We start from the raw sequence: 19,831 nt of genomic DNA, 5'->3' as shown, positions 1-19,831 counted from the left end.
AGTAGCGTCGTATACACTATACCCTAGTGGCGAGGCTAGCTATAGGGGAGTCCCCTATAGAACAGAGGTAAATATAGGCTAAGGGCTAGCTCCTTATATACCGCCTAGTAGTAGTAGTAGAGGTATAGGACAAGAGCAACGAGGATAGCGATTAGGGGCCCTAAGAGCTATAGCTTCGTGCTAACGTAGATATAGCTATAGTAGAGGAATAGAAGGTATATAGAGAGCTATAGATATACTATATAGACGCTAAGAGGCTAGAGAGGGCGCGCTATAGAGAAGCAGCAGACCTATATACCTTAAAACCCCCTACCTAAGTACTATAGGTGTATAAGGATCTTAGTAAAGCGTAAAGCTCTTTCTTTATATAGGTACGAACTAGGACTATTAGCCTTAGGTAGTTCCTATTCTAGAAGGGGGTACTAGATATATCTATACCACTTTATCGCTATAGCAAGGTATCTAAAACTATTGCCTACTTTACAATACGCTATAGGGACCCTATAGTTACTATAAGAAGGCCTTATATCTAAGATCGATATACGCTATTTATACTATTTAGAAGTAGGAGAGACGCCTAGAGGCTTATAGGATAGCTAATGTATACTAGGCGCCTATAGGAGTACTAGCTAGCGCTTAAGCTAAATATAGAAGGTAAGGCAAGATATAGAGGATTAGTAGAAAGCTCTATAAATGTATAGTAGGAGCGTAGTAGCTAGGACAACGTAGTAAAGGAGCCTCTAGCGGCTAGCTACAAGAACTAGGGCGTAGGTGAGAGGCGTAGAAGGAAGAGGAAGAGGCGTAGAAAGGTCGGCCTCTAGCTACTCCCCTTGAGCGTATAGTGCGCCTAGCGGCTATAGCATTCGCGTTAGAAGCATATTATATATATAAGTAGTTGTTACAGACTAGGCTATACCTAGGCTAGGTATATAGGGCTGCGCCTAGGATCCGTAGTAGCCCTAGGACGGACCTATAGCAGGCCCGTCTCGCGCCTAGAATAACGTTAGTCTAAACCTACTTCGCAAGCCCCTAAAAAACTCTATATATAAGGACTATAGCCTATACTTCTCCTTTTTCCTTCCTTAAGGTAGTTGAATAGAACATCGTACACTTATCTATAGACACTATAAGGCTAGTACGTTATAGTTCAACTACCTTTATACAGATAGAGTAGCTATTGCTTCTAGATATAGACAAGAGTAGCACGTTAGGCATCTCGACGCTAGTACTAAGTGGATTAGACGTTACTATAAACAACCTAGACGTCCTATAGGTCCTAGACCTAGATTAGGTCTATAAACACTTCTAGCTTTTATAGAAGACGATCGTATATTAGAATATAACTATTAAAGAACTTTATATAGCCTAGATTACTATAGCTTAGACTATAAACGCCTCTATAGTAGCTAACGCCCTAGCTCCAACGACTGACGCTATAGCTCTAGCAGTTCTCTAAACATAGTAGAAGCGCTTTCCTATAAGACAACCCTTCAATAGTAAAAAGGAGCTTTTTACTATCTAGAAGGCTATAATAGTGTATATCCTAATAGTAGACTAGGACTTTATTAGGGGCTTCTACAACTAGTAGGTATTCATTTAGAGGAACCTTAGCCAAAGGGTCTAGGCTAAGGTTATAGCCTTCTATAAGTTGGGAGGACCTAGCTACAACTATAACCTAGGAGTATTTCTTAAATATCTCTCGATAGTCTATATAGACCTCTATAAATAGGTTATAGCTTTAATAGAGCTAGATATATTCTATTAAAGAGATAACTAGCTATTCTCCTCTTTTATTGTTTACTTTAAGGCAAAGCTATTAAAGGCTAGAGGACTTAATTAGAGCAACGAGATACAACTTATTAGACTATAACGATACTTCTCTTTAAAGTTAAAGTATATCGCAATAGGATAGGGGGTCCTATAGAACAACTATACTATAGCTATTGCAAGGTACTATAAGATCACTACTGACCTAAAGGCTCTCTGCCTAGAGAAACGACACTAACGGTCCTAGGGTAAGCGACCTAGGCCTAATATAGACGTAGAGAAGGATATAGATAGAGATATACTAATAACTAGGATCAATACAACTTATATTGCTCTAACCTAGGGAGGAACTAACAAAGGTTATAGAGGAAAGTAGTAGTAGAATAGAGGAAAACAAGGTATAAACGTACTATAGGCGAAGTAGATAAGTAACGAAGTATATATAGCACGCTAATAGGCTAGAGCCTATATCTGTTATAAACGCTAAGGCTACTTTGTAACTACTTGTCCTTTCGCCTTAGCTAAGAGACTAACTCCTTAGGTCGATATTAATAAGTTGAAGGCTAAAAAATAGATAAAGGAGGACTCCCCCTTTAAAAAGGAGGAGGGAAAAGAGTAGCCCCTATACAAAGTCTTATATAGAGGCTAAAAGGACTTAACCGCTTATAGAACAAGTTTATAAAGATTAGAGAGAGAATAGATAAGCCTCCTTTTCTTATCTCTATTTTTCTAAACTCCTCTAGTTTTATAAATATATAAATAGATAGTAGGTACTAAAGCTATAGAGCTATTAGTAAAAGAGTATATTAAAGGTTAGAGATTAAGTAGATAAGCCTACTAACTCCCTATACCCTAGGTATTATAGTTAAAGGAGTATAAATCAAAAAGAAAATTATATATATTGCCTATATTATAATAGACATCGATAGGTAGATTAGTACTACTATATTCTATATAGTCCTAGAGCTAGCCTATAACGTTATATTAAAGCTCCTCTAGATAAACTACTATAGGATTGTACTAGACCTAGCTAATAGGGTCCTTACTATCAATTTATAAAGCGGCCTATAGGTATATAAGTGCTCCTTATAGTAGAAAGAAACTAACATTATCCTAGTTATAGGTATAATATTTGTAGATATAGCCTATAGAGTATAATAGAAGAAGTTTAAAGGGGTATAAGATACGTTCTTTGTCACTAGTATCTATAAGATAACTACTATACTAGGAGTAGCTGTCTCCTAGCCTAATACCGAACTAGACCTAAAGATCGCCCTACTAAAGGAGCTATATAACTTTGTCAACCTCTTCGATAAAAAGAAGGTAAACGGCCTACCCCCTTATTAAAGGGAGGCCAACTATTATATCTATCTTAAGACAAGCCTAGATAAAAAACCTTCTAAGCTCCTATAGAGACCTTTATATAATATACTAAGGGACTACCTCCTAGAGATTCGAAAGTAGATTATAGACTTATTAGATAAGGGATAGATCTAAGTAAGCTTTTTATTGGTAGTTGCCCTAGTCCTTCTTATAAAGAAGCTAGGAGGAGGATAGAGGTTCTATATAGACTACTAAGCCTTAAACAAGATTACTAAGTAGGACTAGTACCTACTCCCTTTAATTAAGGAGACTCTTTAGTCCCTAGCTAGGGCCAAATAGCTTATAAAGCTAGACGTTAAAGCTATATTCTACTATATTTAGATAGCTAAAGAGGATAAACACCTTATAACGTTTTATATAAGGTTTAGACTATTTAAGTAGCTAGTCTACCCCTTTAGGCTTATAGGTATTCCTACAACGTTCTAGAGATATATTAACAACGCCCTTAGTCTAACGCTAAGAGACTATATAACGGTATATCTTAACAACATCTTAGTATACTTGAGTAGGAGCTAAAAAGACTATATAAAGAAGGTATATAAGGTCCTCCAAAGACTGAGGGACGTAGGCCTTAACCTAGACCTTAAGAAATATATATTTGTAGTAAAGGAAGTTAAATATCTAAAGTATATCGTAGAGGCAAAGGTCTATATTCGCCCTAACCCTAAGAAGATTAAAGCTATCTATAAGTAGGAGGCGCCCTATAAGGTCTAAAGAGTATAGAGCTTCCTAGGATTTACTAATTTCTATTACAACTTTATTCCTAACTTCTCTAAAAAGGTAGCCCTATTAATATACCTTACCTATAAGAACGTCCTATTCCGCTAAGGCAAAGAGGAATAGGAAGCCTTTAATACGCTTAAAGCTACGTTTATATTAGAGCCAATCCTTGCTTAGTAGGACCCTAAAAGGGAGACAGTCGTAAAAGCGGACTATTCTAGTATAGCGTTTAGCAAATACTTATCTTAGTAGGGAGAGGACAAAGTTCTCTACCCTATAGCCTACTACTCTATAAAGCTAAGCCCTACTAAATACAACTATACTATCTATAATAAAGAGCTACTAGCTATTATCTCTTGCCTTAAGGCCTAGTCGATAGAGCTCTAGAGTATAGTAGCCCCCTTTATTATCCTAACCGACTATAAGAACCTAATGTAGAAAAGTGCCGTAGATACGTAGAATAACAAGATGTAGATTGATGATGCTAGTAGATCGAAGATCTGGGCGGCGGTGCGCTAAGAAATACATGCCTATAGGGCAGAACCTATATATATACCTCGCCTACCCAATCGGGCCTAGCGTTGCAAAGTCTGCAACATAGGGCGTAGAGCACCTTTATCTAATCTATATATATAGATATATAGGTTATATAACCCCCCTATTCCTCCTACCCTATATCAAGTCTAGGCCTATAGGAAAAAACGGCAATGCCCTCATTGCCTTACCTATCTAGATCCTCCGTATCGTCAAATACCCTTCAATCGAGTGCTACAACGTAGGGCTAGAAGCGCAGTGCCAGATTGATCTAGATAGCGATCAACTAGCTTCTTCTATATCTTATCGTTATCAGTGGGAACAGGGTTCTTACGAGGCCGGCTACGCTTATAGGCTGGTTGAGGTGCCTAATCAGGTATAGGAGGCTCTTCTTAAGAGACTAGGCGATCTAGATAATCGCCTTTATAAACCTAATATTTATTGATTAGACGCTACGTATAATATAACTCGTATATAGTCTTCTAAACGCTCTCTTCTTAGCTATAGCTAGTCCATTTGATTAGGTATTTAAGGCCTTTGTATATGACCTTATAGTCAAGGATTATATCAACCTCGTATTTATCGCCTGATTCGTTATTATTAGAGGAGCGATCCGATTAAGAGTCGACGATTAGGCTAGGAGGTAGCGTATTATAGCTAAAAGGATCGTCTTCCTAAGGAGCTAGGCAAAGGTAAACGATAGAAATAACTAGGTAGATACCTATATTAGCTAGGAGATCCAATTTGTAAACTAGGCGGCTGATATAGCGTTTAATTGGAAAAGGCCTAGCGCGCTATTACAAGTATTTCCTAGGCAAGTTGCCTAGGAGATAGTAACTATAGTATAAGCGTAAATAAACCTTATCGCCTATATTGAACTCAATATCGTAGTGTTTACTATCGTAATAGCGCTTAGTATACGCTACTACGAAGTCTATATTCAATTGAGCATCCTAACGTAGAGCATCTCGCAAAGCTAGAATAGTAGCTAGCTTAGTAGTAGCCTAGTTAGTAAAAGCTTCTAATAGTCTAGGAAGCTTAAAGCCGAAAAGCTACTTATAAGGCGAGGATTTAATAGCTTTAATATAAACGTTGTTAAGGTACTATTACAAAGGTACAATAATATCTAGCCAATTACCCTCTAGGCGCTCAAATATATAGAAGTATATTATGATTTCTATAGTCTAGTTTTTATACTCCGAAAGGTTGTCCACTTACAAGTAGTAGGACGTTGTTATTAGCAACTTAGTGCCTAGAGCCTTCTAGACGCCTTGCTAGAGGTTGGAAGTAAACTTATAATTATAGTCGGAGATAATTGTAGTAGGTACGCCCTAGTCGCTAAGAAGTAGTTAGCAAATTAGAATATACCCCTATTCCTAGGCCAAATAGCTAGAATTGCCTAGAATAAGAAGAGTATACTTCAATGACTTGTAAGATACTATAAGCAAGCTATCGAAGTGATTGTAGTTTAGGAGCTACTAAGGCGAACTAGTAGCCTAGACCTTTGGTAGGCCTAGAATGAAATCGATAGCGATAACGTGTATTAGCAAAGTATTAGATAGTCGAATCGGTTGATAGTTGCCTAGTTTAGGGCGATAGTCTATTACGTTGACTTAGCACTTTGGGTATAGTTTAATATACTTTTTAACGTTATAGGTTTTATAGGCTATTAATACACTTTATAAATTATATAATATCCGCTTGGTGCCAAAGTGGTACTTCTTATCGTAGATAGCTTCTAAGATAGTCTAAATTATATTATAAGATATATAAAGTGAGTGTAATCTATCTAGTCGAATATTGTAGAGAAGGCTATCTATAAGGATGAACGGGAGGCCAAGCTAAGAGAAAACCTTGCTATTGCCCTTAGTAGCTAATTCGACGGTAAGATCTTTGATAATAGCGGTATACTTAGCGTTACAAGAGTATATAGCTATAAAGCGAGCTTAAAGGTCGTTATCTAGCTTCGCTTCTACGAAAGCGAACTAGATATTGTCAAGGACTATATCGTTATTACTAGAGCTATTCTCATAGTTCGGATTATCCTATAGAGCTTTCAAATGGCTAAGTACGTTAGGTACCAAGTTTAGGCGGCCTAGAAGGTAATAGATCTCCAAGTTATACTGCAAGAGGTAAATAGAGGCGTTGATAAGCCTACGATTGGCCTGCTTAGTGGACAATATATCTAAAATGGTCTAGTTGACGATGCCTTTTATAGAGGCGTAATCTATAAAGACGACGATAGGCTTACACAACGAGTAAATTGTAGTATATAGTTTCTTAACTACCTAAACAAGGTAGGCGACCTCCTATTTAGAAGGTCTATACTAGAGTTCCTCCTTAGTAAAGTATCGGCTTAGAAATATAATAAGCTAAACCTAAGTCGATAGGATGATAGTTCTAGGCTTCTACTTATAACTATTAGCGAGGTGGAACGCTATAACGCTAAAGCTATACTCTAGGCATCTATCGATCTATAAGAAGAGGGTCTTGTTAAGGTCGAAGTAGACTAAGATAGTCGGGTCTAGCTTATAGATAGTATCCTAAATAGCTTCGAAGGAGGCTTTCTCGGTAGGTGTAAGTTCGAAGGAGGTCTTAGCGCAATAGACGGCATACTTGCTAGGGTTTCCATTTTATACCTAGCTAGTAGCTCGGCCTTTTATAAGCAGTGTAGTCTTATAGTTCTAGAGAGGCTCGATAAGCTATATATAGTATAGGATTAGATAGTGTAGAAACCCTAATACACTGATATATTGTTCTAGAGCCTTTAGGTTATTTAGAAAGGCGAGGTTCCTAAAGGTAGCGACACAGTGCTCTATATTAGTTAGTCCGAATCTATCGACGTAGAAATTAAGTAGCTCTACACTAAGGTACGCGATATACGATTTAGCTAGCGCAATAGAGATATTCTTCTTTTCGAATAAGCTAAAGATAGTTTCTAGGTACTTAGCGTACTTATCTATAGTATCGTTAAAGATAATAATGTCGTCGATGAATATATAGGCGAAAGAGGTATAAAGGCAAAGCAACTAATCTATAAAGCGCTAGATATATATAGGGGTATTATAGTAGCCTATTAGATATACTTTCGGCTATTCTAATCTGTAAAGGCTAATCAAAGTAAAGCGATCACGATATAGAGGATATATATCGAATTAGTAGAAGAAGAATATAGTATCGATAGCGGTAATGAACTTCTTACCTTATAGATATATAATAATATCCGATTGCAAAGGCAAAGGGTAGTTGTTAAGTACTATAACCTTGTTGAGAGCGTATAAATCGATGACTACGTAGCCTTTGATCTTACTATAAGAAGTACGTTAAACGATAAATACCGAGTATACGAAAGGAGTGGCCTTCGTAGCCTATTCAAAGCGCTTTTATCGATATAGTTCGTTGAAAGTAGCGTTAAGAACCTTACGATCGTAAGCACTTAGAAGGTATTAGCGAGTATAAATCTTCTAATGCTACTAGCCTTCTATAAGAGGTACTTATATTATATCCTCTTTGTCCTAGACAACTTAGCCCTTATCCTTCTATAGGCGGGGATAACGCTTAACGATATTAACAAATCGCTAAGCTAGCTTACGATCTTAGGTATATACGTATACGCCTTCTAAAGTAAGTATCTCTAGTAAGTCGGTAGGTATCCTAAGGCCTAGAGTCGAGTGTTTCTCTAGTACTACTAGCTTATAGTCATTAGGCGGCAATTCGGGTTTAGAATTATACCTATTGGTATAACCGTTAGCCTTAGGCATTAGAGGCGTATTACGCCTATTAGTAGAATCTAGGCTTATAGGCTTAGGGCGTAGATTACACCTATTGATATAGCCTTCGATACTAGGATCCTCGATCGATAGGCGCAATATAGGCTAGGCAAGCTAGCTCAGTAGATATACTAATTAATATAATGGAGGTCCTAATTCGGATAAAGTAGCTAGCTAATATACTATATCGCTATAAGGCGTTGATAGCTCTAGCGAATCTTACGAAGTTGCTAGGGTCTAGGATGAAACATCGCTTACGAGTTGCGTAGAGTCTCCTAGAACGGTATAAACGGGGCTATATATATCGAATGTAGTTGATACACTAGGGCTAGTATATTGAATAGTAGTTTGAACTAAACTAGGGTTTATAGCGATAGATATCGCTATTAAGGCGGTCGCTATAGTCAATGCTATAAAGGCTATCTCTTAGGAATAGGCGATATAACCGCTATCATTAATATCCTTAATATAGCCGATAGGGTAGCGCTTTAGAATAGTAAAAACTCCCTTAGTTAGGTTCTTAAGAGCTATTACCTTAAAGGTCTTAGCGTTGACAACAGCGTTTAATATAGTAGGATAGCGAGCGTTGAATATTATAGACCGGTCTATTAAGAGAGGTTTATATTCTATAGCGATATACGCTTCTTGCTTAGGCTATAAGGTAATAGCGTATATAGTCTTGACTTTATATATATAGGGGAATATCTAGGTATATATAGCGAATAGTATATCGAATCCTCCTAGGATACTATATAGACTAGCGATCTTTGTACTATAATCGATAGAGGCCTAATATAGATCTAGGAAGTCGACTCCTAATAGGAGATTGGTAAACAGTTTATCTACTACCTAGGCGAACTAAGTAAACTTAAAGAGTGCTAGGCTAGTAACTATAACGCTTAGTAAGTAAATGACGAAGGTCGCCTACTAGGTAGGCGACGTCTTTCCAATGCTACGAATATAGCCGTTACAATGTTCGATCGAGTGTTCGAAAGTACTTAAGAAGGTCTTGTCGATAATCGAACGGCTAGCTCCTAGATTAAGGTAAACCTCTAGGTCCTCGCAGTTAGGTTGAGCGTAGGCCTTGACATGCAAGTAGGTATAGACGCTATATAAGCTGTTGATACCTAGGTCAGCCACTTTAGGGGCCTCCTATACCTCTAAGTTGGTAGCGAAGTCTATAGCGGAGCTAGAGCCTTTGGCGAATAGGATATCGTCCTTAGAGACGTTGTCGATAACCGCTATTGCCTGTTCTAAGTACTTAATAAAGCTAGAAGCGGCTATCGAATAGGCTTTTAGGTACTTGAAGAGCTAGTTCTAAGAGTCGAACAAAGTATTGTAGTATCTATAGGTTCGACGGCCTAGGTTAGCTTAGTTAGCTCAATAGCAGCGAACGCTCTTAGGAACGATTGTCTTACTATAGATATAGATATATACGTTGGTAGCGAAAACTATATCGAAGGTCTAATAGCACTTATAATAGGTTAGCTTTAAATTGTAAGCTATATAGGCAATATCCAACTTGTCGGTACTATTGGAAATAGATAACTTATAATTGGCTTCGGCTTCGTTATCGGCTTCTAAATCGGATAACGTCTTCGAATCAGCGTCGTCGATAAGGTACGCTTAGTCTTAGGCTCGATCGTCACGTTTAGAATCGCGGTTATCTAAGCGGTATTTACCGCCTTGATTGCGATCTCGGTTATAGCGGTTATCGTCATAGTTCTAACGGTCGTTGCTATAGCGATTAGCGCGTCTAGAAGGCTTCTTATTAGACTTAGTATTGCCAAAAGTAGTAGACTTGCTTATAAGCGAAGACTTCTTCAACTTTAGAAACTTGTTGCAAGCTATAGTAACAAGTATAGGCTATACTTCTATAATCTTATATATATAGTATACTAGAGTATACTTTGTCTTAGGCTATAGAAGAAAAGATATAATAGTCGAATCTAAACGGTTATAGATAGTGCCTATAGCGTTATACTAGTTTAAATTATTATAATTGATCTAGCCTACCGTATATATAAAACGTAACTTCTTTTAGAAGAAGTTTATTAGAGCATCGAGGTTCTCTACGATATACCTAATAGTCAACTGTCCTCGGTTAAACTTGTTAATAGCTACTTAGCGATTTATTATAAAACGCTCTACTAATTGATCAAAGACTATATAAAGGCCTACTTAACGCTACTACGAACGCTCTTATATAGTAACTTCGCTATTCTACTAGAGGAGGGCTTAGCTAGCGAGAACTATAGGTAGGAGGTATAGGATTTGCTAGGCAACGTCGTAGCCAATGTCGGGGTCCTCTAGAAAAGTTAATAAACGCTAGATAAAGCAATAGATATCGGTAAAAATCACGTTTTTACTATCTATAACGATACCTATATCGTCAAGGTCCTTGTAACTAGGATTAAAAGTGCCGATATTATCGCGCTTAATCTTAAAGGTAGAGATAGATTGGCTACCTCTAGTACCTATAGTATTGTAAAAGTGCTCCTAGTAGCTACGGTTTAGAGGAGGTAGGAAAGGTAGACAGTTGTTGTTTAGGTGGTTATTTAGACAGCGCCCCCCGTCGCTATTGTCTAGTTTAATTAGGTCGTTCAGATTATAGCCGTTAGCGCCAAGGGGCCGCCTAAGAAGTAATATAGCCCAACGTTGGCTACCCTAAGGTGGCTCGCCCTAAGGAGGGTCGCTTAAAGGCGACTTAGCCTAGTACTAGCCACCTAGACGCGAATTGTTAGGGTATATAATGTAGGCCTAGTGCACTAGCGGTATGCCTATAGCTAGGTTGTAAACCGTACTGATATCAACGCCTTCTAAAGGAATAGGAAAAGCGGTCTATACGCAAGGTTGAGCGGGCTAGACCGGGGAAGGTATATAGAGGCTCTCTATTAGAAAGGTGGCCATTGCTATTGAGCGGCGGCTCCAAATCGAAGGGGGGCGTAGCTAGGGCTCCGTAGTCGATATAGAAGTAGTTGACGAAGGCTCCTTAGCTAGCCTAGGATTAGCCAATAAGTTCTTAGTAGCTAACTAAGCAATAGCATTATCGATCTTGCTTAGCCGATTATCTATATTACGTATATACTGTATAAGGAGCTCTTTTTAATACTAGACTTATTGGACGACCTTGCTAATCTAAGTGACAGCTGCCTAAAGCTAACCTATAACCTCTAGTAGGTCCTTAAAATAGTCGTAAAAGTTCGTTAACCTATTGAGTATAGGTCGAATCTTAGCAACGTTGGCCCAAAGTTGATTGACTATAGCAATAGTGCTTTTAAATAAAACAACGTATTCGTCGATGGTCTAGCTAAGCTACTTGATAAAAGGCTGATTAGTATCGACCTTAATATACTCTAGGAGGTTTAGAATGTCTTCTACTTTCTTAGGATCGCTCTAGGCATCTTCGAAGGATAGCTTATCGTCTAATTAAGTATTATTAGGATTATCCTCTTAGCTAGCGACGATATTGCAATAAATATACTCCTAGAGAGTAGGCAGCTCTAGAGCTAGAGGAATAAAACCCTTATACAGAGTATATAACGTCTCCTTGATCTTCTTAGATATAGCGGCGTCGTACTTAGAGAGTTGCTTAGCTAGCGAGGAGGCGTAAGAACGAGTATTGTAGCTGTAATCGGCTATCTTGACTATCGCCTTAGTTTAAACTATAGAAACTAGGTCGAATAGGTGTCTTATTAATATAATAATAGTTGACGAAGGCCTACTAAAAGGTTCGTCGTTAGGCTAGGAAAAAGGGCATTCTAATCGCTATTGGCCATCGCTACTATATGAGAAGAACTAAATAGTTGATTGGCTACTGCTATTGGCGATACTATCGGCGATCGCCGCTATATAGACTAATCGATCGATAGCTAAAGATTGTAATCGCTATTAGTAGAACCGCTATACGATTGAGGCTCTTCGACTAAACCGTCGTTCGAAGTGGATTAAGTGCCTTCAACGTTGTCGACCTCGTCAAGTCGCTACACGAAGAAAGTAGGGGTTCAACTGGCTACTGCTATCGGCAAGGCCACTATATAGATTAGTCGATTAATAACAATAAAAGAAGAAAATAATTAAGTCAATGATCTTATAGTCGTAGCTACCACTTGATGTGGAAAAGTGCTGTAGATACGTAGAATAACAAGATATAGATTGATAATGCTAGTGGATCGAAGATCTGGGCGGTGGTACGCTAAGAAATACGTGCCTACAGGGCAGAGCCTATGTACGCACCCCGCCTGCCCAATCGGGCCTAGCGTTGCAAAGTCTGCAACGTGGGGCGCGGGGCACCCTTATCTAATCTATGTATATAGACATATAGGTCACATAACCCCCCTGTTCCTCCTGCCCTATATCAGAACCTTAAGTACTTCACCTAGCTACGTCTAATTAGTAAACAATAGGCCTAATAGGCAGAGACGTTCTCCCTATTTAACTTTAAGCTAAAGTACTAGCTAGGATCCTAGGCTTTATACCCTAATATACTCTCTTAATATAAATAGGACAAGCCTAAAAATAGCTAGTGTATTGCCTAGCTACTCCCTCTAATTAAAGTATACTAAACTAATATATAGGAGGAGGCTAGGTTACCTATAGGAGAGACACTCTTCGAGGACAAGCAACTTACTACCCTATAGGATAAAGGTATTATCGAAGATAAGTACTACGTTTACTAGCTCTAAGCCGTTTACAACAAGGCCTAGAAGTTTCTAAAGAAGGCGAATATAGTATAGACCTAGATTATAGACTACTCCCTCAATATATAAGGCGCGCTCTAGTTCTATAGTTGTCTCTAGCTCCTTATATAGGAGCCTCTAACTACTACGATTATCTAGCAGATCTATAACTTAGCTATATTAGGATATCTAGGGTATAATAGGCTATTTAAAATACTTTAGAGAGATTACTACTAGGACTTTATATTGTCTAATATAAAGTAGTTTATTAGGAACTGCAATTAGTGCTATTAAAGCAAGATCTTTTAACAACTATATCAAAGGCTTTTACAACCTTTGCCTATCCCTAATCGCTTCTAGAAGCAGATCTCTATTGACTTTATAACCGACCTCCCTATAAAGGATAAAGGGGCGCTTAGCTACTTTATAGTAATTACCAACTGCTTCTCTAAGTATATATAGCTCGAAGTAATATATTTAATAGAAGTAGAAAAGTATACCCTTTGGTTCTATAACGTATAGTAGCACTTCTATAAGTTCCCAACTTAAATTATAACCGACTATAGATTAGATTGGCTAAGTAAGTTCTAGACCGTACTATATAAGGCGGTAGGGGTAGAGCAGCTTCTATCGACGTTTTACTATCCCTAGACAGATAGAGGGATAGAATAGGTCAATTAAGAGGTATAGGCAATCTTCTAGATCTTTGTTTCCTTTATATAATACAACTAGCCTAAATATCTCCTAGCCTACTAGTTTATACTTAATAATAGGGACTTGTCTATAATCGGAGTAAGTCTAAACTACCTCCTCTATAGGTTTAATATAAGTCCTATACAACTTATCACAGTCCTAACGGTACCTATAGCCTTTTTAAAAGGCTATATTGCTAGGTTCCTCCACTATTTAAAGGAGGGAATAGAGTAGACCTAAGCAACTATTATATATATATAGTAATAATAGTAGACGAATATAAACCGCTCCTATCGCCTAGCTAAGCGGTTCTAGGTTAAGGACAAGGTATAGCTCTCCCTATATAATATAAAGACGAACTACCTTAGTAAGAAGCTCAACTAGCTAAATACTAAATATAAGGTAGTTATAGTACCTATCCCTCTAACAGTAATACTCAATATACTAAGTGGCCTATACCTAACCTTCTATATTAACCTAGTTAAGCGAATAGCCTCCGACCTACTCCTTTTATAGAAAGTTACAGATAAGCAACTAGACTCTATATAGGTTATATCGAAGGAGGGTATTCCCTAGTAAGAATATAGAGTAAAGGCGATCCTTAAAGTTTAGAATATAAGGGGGAGGGGGAACAACTATAATATATATATTAAGTAGATAGGTTATAACAAACTAACGTAGAAGCCTTTAGAGAACTTCTTAGATACTACTATACTTGACGAGTTTAAGTAGGAATAGAGAGATATATAGTACAACGATAGGCTAGTGTTAAACCGGAGGAGGAAGGGGAAATGTTATATTCGTATATAAACTACCTTATAAAGACTAACAACTTAGATAAATACAACTACCTAGGCGTAGGGAAACTATAATATACCTAAGTCTAGTTATCCTTTTAAAACTAAATAGAATATAGCTATATACGAAAAGACAATAAGATATATAAGTAGCGCTACCTACTCTAGCTCTATAATAGGTCTTATATCTAGTAGGTCCTCCTCCTTATCTTTAAATAGGTATATAGGTAGGGTAGGTATATATAGGGGCGGAATAGGCGTATAAGGGGTATAAGGCAAGGGCAGTATATATACTTAACAGATATATAAGATGTCCTCTATAGGGGAGGATAGACATCGTCTATAGTATAGGTTATAGAGGGATATATATATATAGGGTAAGTAGTAGGGGTAGGACCCCCAAAGGGTATAGATAGGTAAAGGGGAGGTAAGTGTAATAACATACTCTATAAGGTATAAATTCGTCTTAAAGACAGTTGCTTAAGACTACACTATAGTATAGATAGCCTCTACAATATACCGATTCTCCTACTAGGAGGAATTGAGATATTACGCTATATATTTAACAAAGCGACTATAGTGCTATATAGCGAAATTGTCCTAAGGAGCCTAGTATAGAACTAGGGCTCTTTACTAGCTTAGAGTTAGAAGTATAGAGGAGGTAACTAGGGGCATATCAGAGGCGAAGACGGAATATACTAGGGATTAGTATATAAGGGCTATACCAATTACGCTATAGAAGCTATATATAAAGGCGATAAATAGCGCCTTTAAAATAGTATAGTAGGCTAGCTCGGTTTCGATTTTCTTATAAGTAGGCTCTACAACGGCTTTATTATTAGTATAGAATTTGATTAGGCGTTTTAAGCTAGTGTATAGGGAGAGGTTAGTCGCCTAGAGTATTGAATTCTAGTGGCATTTGGTATATAACTTAGTATATTCTATATAGCTCTCTCTATATCCTTAGATATATTTAACGAAGTTACTATATATAAGCCACTCAACGTAGTTTAAGTAGATGTCCCCTTCCTCTTTAGGAAGGGCGTTATCTTTATCGTCTAAATCGCCTTTGACAATATAGCTACTAATAGTATAGTAAAAGGAGTTGTTACAATTGTTATAGTTTTGTCTAAGACATTGTTAGCTTCTAGCCTAAGGCTAAAGTAGGCCTAATAAAGGATAATATATGTTATAGTCTTAGTTATCGTCTCCTCTAGGACAACGTCCTTCTCCGTTACTACTAAGCGAAGCGACTATAGCTAATATTCTAGAGGGTATAGACAAGGACAAAGTAGATAAGTTTCGAGAATATATCGCTATTACAAAAAAAATAGGAAGCTGCTATAGAGGTTGGAGCAAGTAGACGAAATATACGTAGGACGTATATATAAAGGAAATAGCGAAAAGCTAAACGTATATAAGGAGAAAGAGTTGTAAAAACGAACTAGGCATATAGTAGGTTCTTATTAGGTTTATATCAAAGTTAAAGTAGTAGCGTTGTAAATATAGAATAGTTATATAAAAAAATAACAAATATTGCTAACAGGGTATAGAACAAACGTACAACGAAGATAGTATAGACAATATAGGCGTTGCTATATATAAGACAGTTAAGAAACAGGTATACAATAGAGATAAGGTAGGAAGAGCCAATGTATAGAGAGGATAGAGGATAGGAATACAAAGAAGGGATAAGGGTATACAATAGAAGTAAGGAGAAGATATAGAGTATAAAGTTTATAGAGGAGAAGGGGGTTTTAATAGTATAAGAGGGGGCTAGGTTATATATAATTAGTAGATACACCTAGTGCAACATAGTTGTAATATACGAATGTACAAAGTAGGGAAGGGCTAATTAGCGACTTGCTAGGGCGATATAAACAAACAACTCAAACCTAGGCAATAGGACAACCGCGAGCAGCAAGGCCTTAGTAGGCAACTACGCTAGGCTACTCTAATAACGAGGTAGGCACTATACAACCGAGTAGCAGGTGCTAGCGTATATTACGACTAGCGCTATACTAGACCTAAACTACGCTCGATATAGCGTTATATATACTCTAATTCAACTGCCTAACGGGGCAAGGGGGGTATATTATAGACTAGGCTATACCTAGGCTAGGTATATAGGGCTACGCCTAGGATCCGTAGTAGCTCTAGGACGGACCTGTAACGGGCCCGCCTTATGTCTAGAATAACGTTGGTCCGAACCTACTTTACGAGCCCTTAAAAAACTCTGCGTGTAGAGACCGTAGCCTGTACTTCTCCTTTTTCCTTCTTTAAGGTAGTTGAATAGAACATTGTACGCTTATCTATAGACGCTATAAGGCTAGCACGTTATAGTAGTACGCAATAGGCTATATAGGCTGCTATATCTCCGTTGCTACTAGGCTAGAAAGGTAAGTTCTAGTAAGTTGGAGAGAAGGAACTAAGAAGGCTTGCCCTATGTAGTGGGAATATAGCGCGGGCGCTATGTATAAGTGGTGTATATAGAGGTGGAGGGACCGCTTGCCCTTAGTGGCGAGGTACTAAGTGCCTCTTCGGTGTAAGATTAATAATAATAATAATAATAATAATTTTTTTATTTTTTATTTTTTTATTTTTTTATTTTTTATTTTTTTCATTTTTTTATTTTTTATTTTTTTTATTTTTTTTACTTTTTTATTTTTTTAATTTTTTTTATTTTTTTATTTTTTATTTTTTTATTTTTTTATTTTTTATTTTTTTATTTTTTTATTTTTTTATTTTTTTTATTTTTTTTATTTTTTTATTTTTTTTATTTTTTTATTTTTTTATTTTTTTTTATTTTTTATTTTTTTATTTTTTTTATTTTTTTATTTTTTTTATTTTTTTATTTTTTTTTCCTATAAATAAATTTATTCGTAAGGTATATAGGTATGCATATTCAACTATGACATCCAATGCGTGTGATGCTTGTCACCTGAAGATCCCCTCTTAGATTGCTTCATGCATCCAGCTTCAGCTTCTCCAGCATCCTATCGATCTTCTCTAGCAAGATCTGATAGTTCACCGCATCGGACGCGAACTCGTCCTCGACCACCTCCCCATTCAGCGTCCTCACACCACCCCCACCCCTTCCTCCATTTCCGCCCACCTCACCTACCTTGACGTCCTCTCCGTTCTTCCCAACCGGTTGCCCTTCCCCTCCTCCCTCACCAGCCACCACGGCATCCGCGCCCTCGTCCAGCATCTCCTCGAGGCCCTCGCCCTCGAACCGGAGCCGGAACCGCTCGGAGAGGTAGTAGCGGATGTCGTCCAGCAGCTCGATGGTGTCGGTCTCCTGGCGCTCGCGCAGCCGCGCCGCGCTCTCCCGGATCAGCTCAGCGAACTCGTCCTCGTCGATGTAGTCCTCCAGCCGGCCGGCCAGGTAGCGCGCCGCGAACTCCTCCAGCCGCTGCACCTTGAGGTCCCAGGCCGCGTGGATCACGTCGTAGACGTTGATGGGCTCGACTTCTACTGCGTCTGCATCGGCGCTGCCGCCGTCTCTTGGCTGTTCGTCGTCGTCGTTTGTGGAGGAGGGGAGGGGCTGGCCTGCGTTGGAGCCGCCAGACGCGTTGGGGTGGCTGTTGTGGGTGCGGTCGACGAGCGCGTTGCTGGTGCCGCTGCCGAGCGTCGAGATGGTGATGGCGGCTTTGGTCTTTAGCTTCTCGAGCAGCAGCATGTCGGCCGCGTAGAGCAGGTCGAGCGCGTGTTCGAGGGGGCAGTCGGCCTTTTCGGTGTAGAGGAAGCGGAGGATGATCTCGAGCACTTGGGGGCTGCAGTCCACTTTGATGATGTGCAGGTGGTCTCGCTCTTGGGCTTCCAGGAAGTCGGAAGAGAACATGGTTTCGAAGTACGGGCTGCGGATCAGAAACGGCTTGTGGACGGGAAAGAGAACCGACCGACGCGGTGGTTTCCGGGCCTTGTCGGGTTGCGAGGTGGCTATCGGGCCTACGGGGATCGCACTGCCGTTGGAGAGGTCTTCAGCATCCGTGTCGTCCTCCTGATCTGATTGCTCGTCTGCTCGCAGGATGCAGTCGGCAAAGATGGCGTTGTGGTGAGGCCACTTGACGTCGCCGGCCTTGCGCGTGTCAACTACGATCTTGTGCTTGAGCACCGTGTTGTGGAAGAGAGCCTCGACCTGGGCCTGGGCCCGTTGGACTTCGTCCTGCTGCCGCTGCCGTGCTAGTCTACGATCGTTGATGGACAGCACAGCCTCCCACAGCCTTTCTAGCTCCAGCTGCTTGCACAGCCTGTCGATGCCCTTGAAAACCTCCTCCTCGGTGGCCGCGCTGTTAGGACCGACAAGATCACGGGGGAGATCGCCCAGGTAGAGGTAGCGCAGCACGACCCGGAAGGCCTCGACCGGAATTGCAGGAGACAATTTCCACGTCTGCGTCTCGGGCGCTTCCGCAAATTTGCGCATGAAGTATGGCGAGCGGGCTGAGAGAATAAACTTATGCAGGCGGAAGTTCTCTGCCGAGGCTGAAAGGGTGATGTCGGAGGTCGCGGGCGTGTTGCGGACTAGCAGCGACGTAATATGGGACGACCATGGCTGCAGCGGGTCTGCCGTCTTGGAATAGTCGTACGACACAAGAAGATTCCTAATCTTGTTGTTGAGTGCGTTGTAGACGGCTCGCTCCCGCTCGAATGAGTCGGGGTCGGCTAGTGCTCCTGAGCAGGACGTCAGCGAGAGACGTATGTACATACATACGGACCCCATCTCCAGACCAACACTCTCGGCGTACCTGATTCCAAGAGCAGCTGCACCAGCTCATAGTGACCACATAAACTAGCCTGTCTTCAGGGTCAGCCCTGCATTCCCGGGAGCCCACATATGCAGCCGGGGCGACAACTCACAACAACTAGGGGCGTGTAGTCAAACTGGTCCTTGGCGTTGATGTTGACGCCGGCTGAGATCAGCTCCTGGCAGCGTTTCAAGTCGCCGCGGCGACAGGCCTGCAAGAAGTCATGGAACTCGGGTGACAAATCCAGGGGGTGATCGTTGCGGAGCACGCCCGAGCGGATCAACTGAGCGTCGTCCTTGAGCTTGGTTTCTAACTCGAACTTGCGGAGCACCATGTCGTCTAACGCTATCGGTCTATCTATGCTTGCAAAACGATGTGCGAAGAGGGGGAAGAGGGGGAAGAGAACGTGACTTAAATGAAAAAGAAATGAAGCGATAGCCAACCTCAAATGAGCGGAGGCTCTTTAAGAATACCTAGGTAACTCCAGATCGAAAGAGGCAATAACTTCGCTATGTGTAGTGCACGGATTACACTACATGACAGCAGGTGGTGTTTGAATGAGAGCTCTTCGGATATAAGGTGAGTTAGGTATCGGAGCCACCAAGGCTTGTTCACGGTGTACTGTGTAATTCGTACGTTATCAACCGTGCAGTTTCCCACGTTGAGCAAAGTACCTTACCTAAGGTACCAAGGAAAGTGTCAAGTGGGGATCGAATTCCACCCGACGTATACTAGCCGCC

The 19,831-nt window shown here is 39.8% G+C and overlaps 2 protein-coding genes across 2 annotated transcripts; one reads left to right on the top strand and one right to left on the bottom strand.

Moving 5' to 3' along the window:
* Positions 1-3,666: 3,666 nt before the first annotated feature.
* Positions 3,667-3,843, top strand: THITE_35525 (uncharacterized protein; the record flags this gene model as incomplete). Its single annotated transcript, XM_003651575.1, has 1 exon — positions 3,667-3,843. A coding segment is annotated over one exon (177 nt), but the record flags the coding sequence as incomplete, so codon positions are not given.
* A 13,327-nt stretch (positions 3,844-17,170) lies between these two features.
* Positions 17,171-19,686, bottom strand: THITE_2112140 (uncharacterized protein). The gene is made up of 3 exons (XM_003651574.1): positions 19,204-19,686; positions 19,092-19,140; positions 17,171-19,017 (listed from the first exon to the last, which is right to left on the bottom strand). Exons 1-3 carry the CDS (start codon positions 19,423-19,425, stop codon positions 17,309-17,311), a joined length of 1,980 nt encoding a protein of 659 aa, XP_003651622.1. The 5' UTR covers positions 19,426-19,686; the 3' UTR covers positions 17,171-17,308.
* Between the last annotated feature and the right edge of the window lie 145 nt (positions 19,687-19,831).

This window comes from Thermothielavioides terrestris, chromosome 2 (genome assembly GCF_000226115.1).
Source record: "Thermothielavioides terrestris NRRL 8126 chromosome 2, complete sequence".
Classification (NCBI taxonomy): domain Eukaryota; kingdom Fungi; phylum Ascomycota; class Sordariomycetes; order Sordariales; family Chaetomiaceae; genus Thermothielavioides; species Thermothielavioides terrestris.
Note: the sequence above shows the minus strand (reverse complement) of the source record. Positions and strands in the feature narration are given on the sequence as shown.